General features: G+C 42.4%; 1 protein-coding gene across 4 annotated transcripts in view; it reads right to left on the minus strand.

Moving 5' to 3' along the window:
• LOC126365875 (voltage-dependent calcium channel subunit alpha-2/delta-3) overlaps positions 1 to 13,326 on the minus strand; it is an 859,858-nt gene that overhangs the window by 368,124 nt on the left and 478,408 nt on the right. For all 4 annotated transcript variants that reach the window (XM_050008568.1, XM_050008566.1, XM_050008567.1 and 1 more), the window contains exon 6: positions 12,069 to 12,346. In XM_050008568.1, coding sequence (XP_049864525.1) covers positions 12,069 to 12,346 — 278 coding nt within the window. The remainder of the gene's footprint in view (positions 1 to 12,068; positions 12,347 to 13,326) is intronic.

A 13,326-nucleotide genomic window follows, 5' to 3' on the forward strand; every position in this document is an offset into this window, starting at 1 on the left:
ATGTAAATGATATACACGTGAATGGTCGACATGTTGTCCTGTTTTTCATTGAAAAAAACTATCACTGTGAAATGATTAGTTCTACGTCACAGCGAGAGATCGCAAATATGATCCTTGGAACGCGCAAATACTATCTATACCAGATTGTATATTCTGTGGCATTCCCATTTAAAATATAATTTGTCGTAGCTGACACTGATCAACAAATTTTTTCGAACTCACAACTGCATGAGAATTTCTTACAGATTCTTAATGTTTTTGATCTGCTGATTTCAAATCCGAGATTAGTTTTGCTCTCCTTGCTCTGGTTTTCAAGAAATGGAAATTTCACCCATTTGCGGTTTGATTAATTATCTACATGTTTGTATTATTGACAGTTTTGTATAACCTTGTCTTTTTCCCTTCTAGATCTGACGTTATTTCATCAAAGCTACGACCAAACGTCAATGTAATAAACAGCCAGACAGTTTCTTTTACATTCGTGGATGATACACTTATATTCGTCAAGAACGCATTATAATATCGTTTGTGAGTCAAGGTTACAAAACAGACTATGACTTACTTTTGGCGAGCAAGACAAAACATGAGCTCCATATACTGCACGTGACAACTATGAGTAAATGCTGCGTGATTGGGCGAAAGTGAAGAGTAAGGTTTCACCATCAGAACCCCATGTCTTTATGAGAACCACCGGATCACACAAGTCACTGCTGTCTTTGTATCGCTAAGACTAAGGCAACTGGTACGAAAAACTACCATAACATCCTCTCAGCAATCAGACCTAATATGCACTCTGATGAGCTACTACATCCAGTTTGTATAGGATTTACTCCATCTGCAGATGCGCATAGCGACAAAAATCCAGGGGCAGGTGAGGTAAGTGACTAATCCCTCACAATCCTCAATTCCTCGTCAGCTTAACTAGTCGGAACCGAACGACGCTGTGTGTGGTTTGGGTCTCTCCAAATTTGCAGCTGAAGTGTTAAACTCTAGACTGCTAGAAAAATGTGGAGTGAATGGTATTGTAAAAGTGTCATGGTAATGGAAGAGGAATGAAACCTTTCTTTCATATTCCATAGAAGAAAATAAATATTTGTGTTGCTATAATGTCTCAGGTTTTCTCTTATAATTATGGATTACGTTGTACAATCCAGATGATTGGTGTTTATTTGTAGACAGTTCAAAACGCAGTCTGAAGTGTGTTACACTACACAATGGAAATGCTTAAAAACCCTGTTACAGTAGGTCATTTTCCTGTATATTTACTAGAAGAGCGTAATGATTAGAAGACTGTGATTAACCTACTAAAATACCAGGAGCATAACTGAATAGTATGGGTGGACCACAAAATGGTTGTTTCGCTTCTAGGCCAACATAGAGCATTTACAAAGTGGCCCTGCTTTCGTAGTATGTGGGACACCGGCTACAAGATAGACACTGGAACGAGAGGGAGAGGACCATACATATCTGCAAACCGGATTGCCAAAAGTTGTGAATGATTCAATTGTCAGTCGAGAAAAACAATTTTCGCTCCAGTCCATATCAAACTGGGTTTGATTGATTGTTAAAGCATTAGATACAGACAGTGAATGTTTCCAACATATAGTCATGGCTCTTCCTGCGTTGTCCTTTGAGAAGATGAAGGTAGGAATGTTTAAACGTTCCCAGATTCGATCACTTGAACTTGGGGAATAATTTATCGCAAAGATGAACATCAAGGAAAGGGCTGCGTGGCTATTATTCATGGCGGTAATGGAAAACTTTTTTGGTAATAAAAAGCTGTTAACTGTGAAAGTCTCGTAGCTGGTATGTTGTCATCAGTTCATGTCTGGGGTGTAATAAGAGCGTCAAACTCATTTTCGTATACAGTCATCTTGATAAATTCCCTGACTATTTAGGAGACGTCGTTGACCAGCAAGGAGAACCGTTCCTTGAGGACCTCAAGACGATGGAAGAGCGCTATGAAGGGAGATGTGAGAAAGATATGATGGTAGATTACTGCTCGAGTATTAACCGATATCTCCCTGAAGTACTTTCAAAACGGAAGAGCATGAGACGAAAATTTGTGCCTCAATAGGATGTGTTAGGTATAACATACAGGGTGTTTCAAAAATGACCGGTATATTTGAAACGGCAACACAAACTAAACGAGCAGCGATAGAAATACACCGTTTGTTGCAATATGCTTGGGACAACAGTACATTTTCAGGCAGACAAACTTTCGAAATTACAGTAGTTACAATTGTCAACAACAGATGGCGCTGCGGTCTGGGAAACTCTCTAGTACGATATTTTCCACATATCCACCATGCGTAGCAATAATATGGCGTAGTCTCTGAATGAAATTACCCGAAACCTTTGACAACGTGTCTGGCGGAATAGCTTCACATGCGGATGAGATGTATTGCTTCAGCTGTTCAATTGTTTCTGGATTTTGGCGGTACACCTGGTCTTTCAAGTGTCCCCACAGAAAGAAGTCACAGGGGTTCATGTCTGGCGAATAGGGAGGCCAATCCACGCCGCCTCCTGTATGTTTCGGATAGCCCAAAGCAATCACACGATCATCGAAATATTCATTCAGGAAATTAAAGACGTCGGCCGTGCGATGTGGCCGGGCACCATCTTGCATAAACCACGAGGTGTTCGCAGTGTCGTCTGAGGCAGTTTGTACCGCCACAAATTCTCCAAGAATGTCCAGATAGCGTGATGCAGTAATCGTTTCGGATCTGAAAAATGGGCCAATTATTCCTTTGGAAGAAATGGTGGCCCAGACCAGTACTTTTTGAGGATGCAGGGACGATGGGACTGCAACATGGGGCTTTTCGGTTCCCCATATGCGCCAGTTCTGTTTATTGACGAAGTCGTCCAGGTAAAAATAAGCTTCATCAGTAAACCAAATGCTACCCCCATGCATATCGCCGTCATCCTGTGCACTATATCGTTAGCGAATGTCTCTCGTGCAGCAATGGTTGCCGCGTTTGAATTTTGTATGGATAGAGGTGTAAACTCTGGCGCATGAGACGATATGTGGACGTTGGCGTCATTTGGACCGCAGCTGCAACACGGCGAACGGAAACCCGAGGCCGCTGTTGGATCACCTGCTGCACTAGCTGCACGTTGGCCTCTGTGGGTGCCGTACGCGGTCGCCCTACCTTTCCACCACGTTCATCCGTCACGTTCCCAGTCCGTTGAAATTTTTCAAACAGATCCTTTATTGTATCGCTTTTCGGTCCTTTGGTTACACTAAACCTCCGTTGAAAACTTCGTCTTGTTGCAACAACACTGTGTTCTAGGCGGTAGAATTCCAACACCAGAAAAATCCTCTGTTCTAAGGAATAAACCATGTTGTCCACAGCACACTTGCACGTTGTGAACAGCACACGCTTACAGCAGAAAGACGATGTACAGAATGGGGCACCCACAGACCGCGTTGTCTTCTATATCTTTCACATGACTTGCAGCGCCATCTGTTGTTGAAAATTGTAACTACTGTAATTTCGAAAGTTCGTCCGCCTAAAAAATGTACTCTTGTCCCGAGCATATTGCAACAAACGGTGTATTTCTATCGCTGCTCGTTTAGTTTTTATTGCCGTTTCAAATATACCGGTCATTTTTGAAACACGCTGTACATTTGTCTAACTGTATCCTGCTTCAAGAGGGTACGTGTTTCAATTTGCACTACCGAATAGACGTAGACTGTGTTTCTACTTAATTTCTATTTAGTTTAAGTTAATTTGTATTATCCATCTAATTTTAAGAGATTTAAATCAAATATTTATCCCCCTACTTTATGAGTTCAAGATTAGAACATGACATATTGACATTTTGCGACTGTAAAAAAATAAATAAAAAATTTAAAAAAAGTTTTGGAGCTTTCAGAAAAACGACCTCGGTCATGAAATCAGTACCGTTAAATCAGGTAAGAGTAACTGCTGATAGCAATGCAACAAAAATATTGTTGACCAGTGCGGTTTACCTAACCCGTGGACAACCGACGTTGGCAGACTGAACGGCAATTTGATTGGGGTGATGCGAGAGTATGGCTATAACGTTCAGTCTTTGGACGAGTTTGCTGAGTGCAGCTCTTCACAAACAATAGTCTAAGTTAATAAGAACTTCTCACTTTCTAAATATTAGTCACAATTGCGAATAATGTTTACATCAACTGTATTAGATATTGAAAGAGTATCCGTTGGTAACACATGAAAATCTGCGCTGGGTTCGGACTCTAACCGGGGTTTCCCGCTTGTAGCGAGCGGTCACTTTAATCATTTTCGCTGTCCGTGCACACTTTAAGGGCGTTCCGAACCTCCATATGACACATTGTCTACTGCCGCTAATGTTCGCAGATTTACCTGCTCAACGTTAGTATCGTCATTTTTGCCCGTCTGTACTGTAACACGTATCAAATCTCACTTATTAAATCTACGTTTGTGTAAAGGTAAATAAAAGTGAACATTTAACTTTGACTGTTGTCTGAGACATGACTTAAAAAACGGTTTGTACATATTACGAGGGTTGTCCAGAAAGTAAGTTCCGATCGGTCGCGAAATTGAAACCACTGGGAAAATCCGGTAAAGCTTTGCACAGATGTGTTTGGCAGTGTCTCTAATATGCCCGTCCACCGTGTCGCGTCGCTCTTTTCAATTTTGAGTGAACCTTGAGCACGTAAAGACCCGTAGAGAATAGCGTCTCCTGACAAGTATGAGGGCCTGGTTAGAGATTTCGCCTGTGTCATTCAGCCCACATAACACAACTGTCTTCAGGCCAATTCTCGGCCGCACACTGCAGGGGCAATGAAGACGCTCCTGCAGCGTTTCCGGTGAGAAGTGTTTGATCGCCCACAATTCAGCCCGCAATTGGCTCCCCCTGAGTCTCATCTCTGCTCACAAGAACCGCTGGCTATGAAGATAACCTTTTTCCACAGACAACGAGCTGCAGACCAGTGCAGATAACTGGCAGAAAGCATCGGCGGCTGCTTTCTGTGACGAGGATATTAGAAATTTGATGCAACACTACGACAACACTCGACTTTGGAGCGGCGACTATGTAGAGAAGTAGGTGCAAGGTGTACCTAACTGTTGTAAATAAAACGTTTCTGGTTACCACTGTGGTTTCCATTTCACGACCGATCGGAACTTACTTTCTGGACAACCCCTCGTACATCGTTGGCCATTAAAACTGCAACATCGTACAGGCGGCATGCAAACAAATTTGAAATTGGCACGAAGTGTACTACATGCTTAGATATGTAAATGATTAGTATTTCAGTGCAACGGCAGAATGTAGGTAGGAGCAAGGACCGCTACATTCTGTACGTAAGGAAAGATTACGCAACGGGTTTCTCATTCTGAAATTTCACATGAATGTTGGTTGTTTGTGAACAGATCTTGTTATACTTCGTGTAAGGAGAAATTTCTACCAGCACTCGTTGGAAATTGTTGGTGACACGATCGTGAACTATCGATATTGCGGTTTACCGATTCCACAGTATCTCTGCTTGCGCGGGTGGGCATACCAGGAGTGTCAAGCGATTACGGAATCTGGGAATCTATGGGGGGGGGGGGGGGGGGCGGTTTGGCATACTCAATGCTGTTCGGCACTATGCAACGGTCTCATGTGACTAGCGCACGAGAGGACAGACGTACTGTTCGCTCCACCGTGCAGGATCGTGTAGCCTCGTCAAGTACCTTGAGTGAGGTAATGGTATTGTTTGCAACAAGACAAGTATCCAGACGGTCAGTCAGCGCTGCGAACACAGTTGCAGCTCCCCCTGACGCGACAGCAGGAGCATCGATAGTGCACCTCCACAGGCAACACTAAAGACACAGCAGTGGTACCATGTCGTCTTTTCAGACGAATCTCAGTTTTGCGTACAGCATCAAGGTGGTCGTATACATGTGTAGAGGCTCCAGGCAGAATGCCTACGGTCAGAATGCAATCGTTATCCTCTGACAGGATGTCCCAGGAGGAATGGGCAGTATTCAGGGATATGACAGGCACGATCGTTTGAAGCAAAACGCTCCTTGTCGAGATTCGCCCTAGCCCAAATAGTTTCGAAGGCTTCTGTATTATTCATTCCAATATCAGGTTTATACACGTTCACACATACAACAGTTAGTAAACATTACAACATGCATCTTGGGTATTAATAACCATTTCAGCTGAATTTAGACCTTTATTACTGGATCACAACTGGTTTCGTGCCACTAAAAGCCACTTCTTCAGGTGAACATATGATTAAAACATCAGAGAGGAAAACTTCGGAATCTTTTTACTCAACATTCGTTGTCCATCAAAACAAAACACGCTAAGAGCCGATATGTCGTAGATTAAAAACTGACAGATTCCGCTAGTGGATGGGTCCAAAACAAATCGTACCATAGTGATCTATTGGTAAGGAGATCAATAAATAGATCTATTGGTAAGGAGGTCAATAAATAGATCTATTGGTAAGGAGATCAATAAATAGATCACTATGGTACGATTTGTTTTTGACCCATCTAAAATTGGAATCTGGCTGTTTTTAATCTATAGCATACCATCTCTTAGTGGTGTTTTGTTCTGACGGACAACGAATGTTGGGTGAGAAGATTTCGAGGTTTTCCCATCTGATGTTTTAATCACATGTTCACCTAACGATGTGGCTTTTAGTGGCACGAAAGCGGTTGTGATCCAATAATAAAAGAATAAATACAGCTGAAGCGGTTATAAATACCCAAGATGAATACTCATAACCGGGGTTGCCCCACCTGCAAGGTTGTCTGCAATTACAACATGCGTTTTACAAAGAATCAATTGAAAATATCAGTTGAAAAATACGTATTTTTAACGAGTTCGTCGGACACTGATACGTGCAGAAAGTCACCACACGGTGCTGTTAGCACTAAGGTGCAGCACTAGAACAATATGTTGCTGTTCCTGAACAGGTTGTTGAACTACGCGTTCAGATGAAAAATTGCATCTTTGAAGAATACCTGCTCCACGTAGTGTAACGAAAACTCTGGTAAACACTGTACGACAGTATTCATCGACAGCAGCAGGAGCATTAGCATCGCAAAAGCCTTAGATGTACACCATATGTGCATGTTCTTCATAGGTGTAGCTGCGTGGCGTTCTCGACAGCGCTTGTACAAACGCAGTTACCCGATGCGACCATCTTAAAAATTCTCAATTCCTCGCACTATCTCACCCACAATACACCTCGGACAACTGCGCCCAAAAGGGTTAGTTTAATGGTAGAAACACATCCCGAGAAAAGAGATTGAAAGCAGCAAGATATGCTGGTGTAGAATAAAACGTCAAAGAGAATGGCTGGTAAGACAGACACGTGAGTGCCACTCAAAAAGAAATTTATATTAAATATGCTCTATCTCGAAAATCATTCAGAACAGGACACATGTTCATATGAAGTTTGTCGTTTCGCGTGGGCGTTCCTGGCACATTCATGAATATTGGCCATTAATATGTGTGTGTGTGTGTGTGTGTGTGTGTGTGTGTGTGGCTCAAATGGCTCTGAGCACTATGGGACTCAACTGCTGTGGTCATTAGTCCCCTAGAACTTAGAACTACTTAAACCTAACTAACCTAAGGACATCACACACAACCATGCCCGAGGCAGGATTCGAACCTGCGACCGTAGCAGTCGCACGGTTCCGGACTGCGCGCCTAGAACCGGAAGACCACCGCGGCCGGCTGTGTGTGTGTGTGTGTGTGTGTGTGTGTGTGTGTGTGTGTGTGTGTGTATGTGGGTGCCTAAGGGACCAAACTGCTGATGCCATCGGTCCCTAGACTTACACACTAGTCAAACTAAATTAAATTAGCTTCCGGCGGGAAGGCCCGAGCAATCCGTGACATGGCGCCTCAAATCACGCAGCCACTCCTGGCGGCTGTTGGCCATTACTCCTGGGACAGACTGTGTAGCACCTGTCGTGATGGTACGGAATGCCAGCGGCTACACAACACGATCAGCGTTTCTTCGCAAATCCAGTAATTTCAACAGCAGCCACCACTTTCCTGACGTGCAAAAGGTGGGTAGCTACGCTCTATCACACAGGTCTCCATGAGACTTTTCAACAAGATAGCGGAAGACCGTATGTTGCTGTCCTAACTTACTTTGGCATAGAGGTTCCATTGCTGCTCCGGGTAGCCTGTTGTTAAGATCTCTCACCAATCTGGTCATGGGTTACCGAGAGTTACACGACCACTCGCCAGCCGCCATGGCTGATGAACTCCAGCATAGAGTTGAGCTTGGGGTAATGAGCTATATCTGTCATCCAAGTTCAGTTCGACCTGATTCCCAGCTGGGTTAGAGCTGTTGTCGCAGTCACATGTGGCGGCTCTCCATATTACATTACTCACCTTGTATGCTCTCCTATCGTCTACAGATTTAATTATATAATCTCCCCGCTGCACTATAATGCCCAATAAGTATTTTTTTTTTTTTTAATTTGATATGCTTCCTTGTATGGCAGTTTTAATGGCCAACAGCATAATAGTTAACATTTCATTTCAGCTATTAGAAAAAGTCTTAAAAATTAGTTCGTACACTCTGCGAAGCTGAATACTCCATCTTCAAGCGCCAGGAGACACCAATAATATCTTTTAACCTTACAAGGGGAACACATCGGAGGTCGCTGTCAGGATGATGAGGGATGAAAACAAAGGGATACGTAGTTGGGCTTAGGTGGCAACACGGAACTGCCTTCGAGAAAATGTCGGTCAAAGTTTCGACGCGTCTTCATCAGGCTACTCGTGGAGCGTAAAACCGAGTGCGTGGTTAGCGCTGTGGCTGAGAGTACAATTTCAAAATTACGCGCCCCATGTTCAAATCCAGGATTATGTTTTTTTTCTTTTGTTGTCGCGAAACTATGTGACAGTAGTATGTGACAATCTTTTTATCACATCGGGAAAACAATGTAATTAATGGCAAAAGAAATGTTGTTGTTGTGGTCTCAATCCTGAGACTGGTTTGATGCAGCTCTCCATGCTACTCCGTCCTGTGCAAGCTTCTTCATCTCCCAGTACTACATCCTTCTGAATCTGCTTAGTGTAGTCATCTCTTGGTCTCCCTCCACGATTTTTACCCTCCACGCTGCCCTCCAATACTGAATTGGTGATCCCTTGATGCCTCAGAACATGTCCTACCAACAGATCCCTTATTCTGGTCAAGTTGTGCCACAAACGTCTCTTCTCCCCAATCCTATTCAATACTTCCTCATTAGTTATGTGATCTACCCATCTAATCTTCAGCATTCTTCTGTAGCACCACATTTCGAAAGCTTCTATTCTCTTCTTGTCCAAACTATTTATCGTCCATGTTTCGCTTCCATACATGGCTACACTCCATACAAATACTTTCAGAAATGACTTCGTGACACTTATATCTATACTCGATGTTAACAAATTTCTCTTCTTCAGAAACGCTTTCCTTGCCATTGCCAGCCTACATTTTATATCCTCTCTACTTCGACCATCATCAGTTATTTTGCTCCCCAAATAGCAAAACTCCTTTACAACTTTAAGTGTCTCATTTCCTAATCTAATTCTCTCAGCATCACCCGACTTAATTCGACTACAACCCATTATCCTCGTTTTGCTTTTGTTGATGTTCATCTTATATCCTCCTTTCAAGGCACTATCCATTCCGTTCAACTGCTCTTCCAAGTCCTTTGCTGTCTCTGATGGATTTTAATACTTACTCCGAATTTTTCATTTGTTTCCTTCACTGCTTGCTCAATATACAGATTGAATAACATCGGGGAGAGACTACAACCCTGTCTCACTCCTTTCCCAACCACTGCCTCCCTTTCATGTCCCTCGACTCTGATAACTGACATCTGGTTTCTGTACAAATTGTGAATAGCCTTTCGCTCCCTGTATTTTACCCCTGCCACCTTCAGAATTTGAAAGAGCTTATTCCAGTCAACATTATCAAAAGCTTTCTCTATACAAATCCTAGAAACGTAGGTTTGCCCTTCCTTAATCTAGCTTCTAGGATAAGTCGTAGGGTCAGTATTGCCTCACGTGTTCCAACATTTCTACGGAATCCAAACTGATCTTCCCCGAGGTCGCCTTCTACTAGTTTTTCCATTCGTCTGTAAAGAATTCGCATTGGTATTTTGCAGTTGTGACTTATTAAACTGATGGTTCGGTAATTATCATACCTGCTTTCTTTGGGATTGGAATTATTATATTCTTTTTGAAGTCTGAGGGTATTTCGCCTGTCTCATACATCTTGCTCACCAGATGGTAAAGTTTTGTCAGGACTGGCTCTCCCAAGGCCGTCAGTAGTTCCACTGGAATGTTGTCTACTCCGGGGGCCTTGTTTCGACTCAGGTCTTCCAGTGCTCTGTCAAACTCTTCACGCAGTATCGTATCTCATATTTCATCTTCATCTACATCGTCTTCCATTTCCAGAATATTGTCCTCAAGTACATCGCCCTTGTATAGACCCTCTATATACTCCTTCCACGTTTCTGCTTTCCCTACTTTGCTTTGAACTGGGTTTCCATCTGAGGTCTTGATGTTCATACAAGTGGTTCTCTTATCTCCAAAGGTCTCTTTAATTTTCCTGTAGGCAGTATCTATCTTACCCCTAGTGAGATAAGCCTCTACATCCTTACATTTGCCCTCTAGCCATCCCTGCTTAGCCATTCTGCACTTCCTGTCGATCTCATTTTTGAGACGTTTGTATTCCTTTTTGCCTGCTTCATTTACTGCATTTTTATATTTTCTCCTTTCATCAAAAGAAATAAAGATTTCAAATCTTATTAAAAAAAATATTATCGTCGTAACTGACACGGATCAACAATTTCCGGAAAAGTGCTGCCAACAGCTTTCGTTTGTCTTCAAGAACTTAGTGACAAATTTGGCCCTCAAGTCCATCAAGATGTATTTCGTTTTACCGGACGACATCAGAATGTGTACGCAACAGCCGCAAAACCTGGAAAACTCATTTAAGAAACTTATAGTCAGTTTCTGGACAACGTTTCGCGACCTTCCGTAAAACTGTCGGTCTTTCTGTACTTATGGACTTGTGGGATGGGCAAAACGATCCATTCTTGTACAATGGGCTGTTTGTTGATGAAACTGGAATACAGACATGTTCATTAAAAGTAATTCCCCCAAGTGTATGCAATTACGTAAACCTTGCGACGTATTCTTTTACTAATAAGTGAAAAGCTGCATTCGCCGATTACAGAAGTGAAGTCCCTAGTATCATTGCACAGCAAAGGGAAATCACAAATAGAATTAAAATACGCACCTTGGCCTATGCAGGCTCCAGCTTTCGAGGAAATGCTTCGACATTCGTGATTTACCGCGAAATGAGAACCAGATCGCTATGTTGTTTTCCAAAAGACATTTCCAGAAAAAAAAATGTGGCTGTCGGTTACGTGCCTTCGAACATTGATCTTGGTGCTCCCATTTTTTATATTTTCAATGTTTTTATGAATGCATTGGTTCTCTTGAAGTATAAAAATAAACATCAAATCGAAAATTGAAGTACAAGACTTTTCAAGTTTTTAATTTTCTGTTAGTTATATAAGATTTGTGATGATACAGTCTATTTTTAATAAAATTTGAAATGCGTATTTCTTTTGGCAATAATTCCATTGTATTTTATGACGTTACAAAAAATATTGATGTGACCTATTTCCAGGACAATAAAAGAAAAGCAGAACATATTTGTTTTGAAGACAGGGAGCGAAAATTCGGATCTGCGCTTTTAGTCGCTGCATTACCAGCTCACTTGGTTTTATGATGCGCGAGTGTACTGATGAAGTCGTGTCGAAAGTTTGACCGTCATTTTCTCGAAAGTTTTTACTTGTTGGCACCTAACCCGAAATAGATGTCCCTTCATTTTCACCCTTTTTCATCATGGCAAGTTTCGTCAGTGTCAGAGAGCTACCTTTTGCCAGTACCCCTTGTTAGACCAGTAAATGGCAAGCCACGTTGTAATTCAGTGTTTCGGTATAGCATCTTACATTTGGTAGAGTGTTTACACATGAGGCTTTATGAGACAGACTGCACAGAGAACAGTAGCAAAGAGAAGCCACAACGCCTACCTGCACCAGCATGTCTTTGAAGCAAGCGACCAGCTCCTCCGTGGTATCCGAGAATTTGTAAACATTCACGAAGTCGTTGTTGCCGAGGGTATCGAGTATGGCGGAGGCGACTGCCGTCGCCAGGTCCCTCCTGAGTCCCGTCATGGAGCCAGAGCTGTCCAGAAGGATGACGACGTCCTTGGGGCTGGTGGCAGCGTCGATGTACCACGAGCTCATCCGGAAGTCGTGCAGCTCCTGGTCACTTCTGGCAGACGCTTCATCCGGAGGCCACTTAATCGCTGAAGAAGATGATTACACTATCAAAAGATGATCGTGAATGCGTTGTCAACAAGAAGCGTTTTAAGTAGGAGGTCAGTTTTCAGCGGGGTTCATAAATGGTAATGCAGTTGGAATGATCCAGTCCGTTATGAGGTGACATCCAAAAGTTGCCGAATTATATTAAGTAATATTTTGACGTCTTACATAGATTTTATGCTGCACTCGCACCTCCAGAGTAGTGCCCTTGGGAACAAATATACGGATTCCAATGTTTACGCCAATTTTTAATTGCATCCTGGACGTCTTTGTTGGGGCGGTTAGTAGTCTCCGCGTAGGCTTACCATACATCCGCAAATAGCCCGGACGGTCCTGGGTTTTTAGTGCTGTTCTTGCTAATATTTGGGTTGCAAAACTGTCCAAGGTCTGAGAATTTTATGGCGCGAGGATTTTTTGGGAAGTTTTAGGCCTATGTGTTCGACATCGCGTTTCTAAACATTCTCTTCAGTCGTGCGTCTCTTAGTCGCTAACGTCGATTGTTGAAAGTTATTTCGGTCTGAAGAAGGGAAGTCAAGTTAAACTTTTGAAGTTCAATTCTCGAGGAAGAGGCTCACTCAGGCTTAGACCACATACTCCTCTAATACCGAAAAAAACCCTATAACGCCAGTTGAAACTTTTTAACTGTATTAACAGATTTTCATTTTCTGTTCTGGAATGTTATGTTACAACTTTTTTTGCCTTTGTTCATCCTCATTTCGCTTACTACTTTTGCATTTTTTTCTTCCTTGTTCATAGCTTTCATTCTGTGGAAAGTGCAAGCTCTTTCGAAACACATTACAGCAAAGTCCTCCATTCCTTCTTCTCATTATTTTCAAATTCTGATAACAACTTTGGGTTTTTAAAACACTAAGGCTTAAATCAATAAATATCTTGAGGTGAACGGTTAGTACACCGTCTTTTCACAATCACTTTTTGTTGACCGTCAGAAAAAGAACCCCGAATC

Source organism: Schistocerca gregaria, chromosome 4 (genome assembly GCF_023897955.1).
Source record: "Schistocerca gregaria isolate iqSchGreg1 chromosome 4, iqSchGreg1.2, whole genome shotgun sequence".
Lineage (NCBI taxonomy): Eukaryota > Metazoa > Arthropoda > Insecta > Orthoptera > Acrididae > Schistocerca > Schistocerca gregaria.